The sequence below is a fragment of the Anarrhichthys ocellatus genome, unplaced genomic scaffold (assembly GCF_004355925.1).
Source record: "Anarrhichthys ocellatus isolate YVR2014 unplaced genomic scaffold, GSC_Weel_1.0 scaffold222, whole genome shotgun sequence".
Lineage (NCBI taxonomy): Eukaryota > Metazoa > Chordata > Actinopteri > Perciformes > Anarhichadidae > Anarrhichthys > Anarrhichthys ocellatus.
Window position 1 is genome coordinate 81,251 of NW_022280252.1, and position 1,357 is coordinate 82,607.

Below are 1,357 nucleotides of genomic sequence, written 5' to 3' on the forward strand. Positions count from 1 at the left end.
GGGGGGGGCACTAGCCATGGATTCAAGGCTCGTGCAGTGATGATCGCACGTGACAACATCTCTGTACGGTTTTATTCATGTTAGCTAATATTCTGCTTGCTTGTATTTGAAGTCATGGGTCAAGCACAGAGCGGCACGGAAAAGGAAGTGACTCTCCAACACATCCAGGGACTCTACCGTAAGTTTGCGACTGAATGTCCGAGTGGAAACCTGCACTTACATGAATGCAGGAGAATCTTTGGAATCAACCGCAACTCCACAGAAGAAGAATCTGCGTACATGGAAACTTTGTTTCGGTCCTTTGACATAAATCAGGTGATGTGGCAGTGTCACAGAATACAATGTTAGTGATGTGTTCAGTGTTTGTTGGTTATTATGAGTCTTTGTCTGACTGACGGACCCGTTTGCTTCTCAGGACGGTAAACTGGACTTCATGGAGTACGTGGCAGCGGTGCATCTTGTCCTTCGTGGGAAACTGGAGGACAAACTGAGGTGGTCTTTTAAAGTTTACGACAGAGACGGAAACGGTTGTCTGGACAGACAGGAAGTGAGACACATTGTCAAAGTAAGTATTCAGTCATTTATATTTGTGATTAAAAAATAAAAAAAGTATTTTCATCATGTTTGAAGAGTGAAATGGGCATCAACGTTTAGAATACTTGATGCTCTAACGAGACACTTTGTTCTGACGATATGGTCCACAGTCTCTCATTTCCACTGCTTATTATTCATAAATACTAGTTGATTATATTTGATTGACAGTGGACTGGCAACATGAGCAAACACACCACAAACCACCACTGAAATACAAACCAGTGAGAGCAGCATAGAGACCAAAAGTCAAACAGGAATCTCTCATGTGAAATAACAAAAACAGGTACAAGAACATGCAGAGCAGGAATCTGTTCTGGTGCAGGTCTCAGAACAATAAGATACGATTAAGAAACAGTCAAGGGCAGATCATTTTATTGTGTGCTTCAGAAATGTTGCTGCTTTAGATCTCAGATATCCCAAATTGAAATGAGTCTTTTTTTCCATCTGCTCAGATCATCTCCACGATAAAGAAGCACAAAGATCCGAGCATCTCGGGGGATATTGACGACATTTGTGACAGATTATTTGATGTGGTGGACAAGAACAACGACAGTAAGTTCCACGATTATCATAATACACATTCAAACATCCAGCTCTTTTCTTGTGCTCTCGTGTCTGATTGTTTCTCTGATGAATTGTAGGTCAGATTTCTTTGGAGGAATTCATCGAGGGGGCTGAGAGGGACCCGTGGGTGATGGATCAGCTCAAACTGGACATCGGGCCCTGTGATTGGTTCATTGAACAGCAGGAGAAGAATCCCTGA

At 42.5% G+C, this 1,357-nt stretch overlaps 1 protein-coding gene across 1 annotated transcript; it reads left to right on the top strand.

Annotated features, from left to right (window-relative positions):
- The first annotated feature begins 114 nt into the window (after positions 1 to 114).
- LOC116400949 (guanylyl cyclase-activating protein 2-like) lies at positions 115 to 1,357 on the top strand. The gene is made up of 4 exons (XM_031879067.1): positions 115 to 315; positions 416 to 565; positions 1,047 to 1,146; positions 1,236 to 1,357. Exons 1-4 carry the CDS (start codon positions 115 to 117, stop codon positions 1,355 to 1,357), a joined length of 573 nt encoding a protein of 190 aa, XP_031734927.1.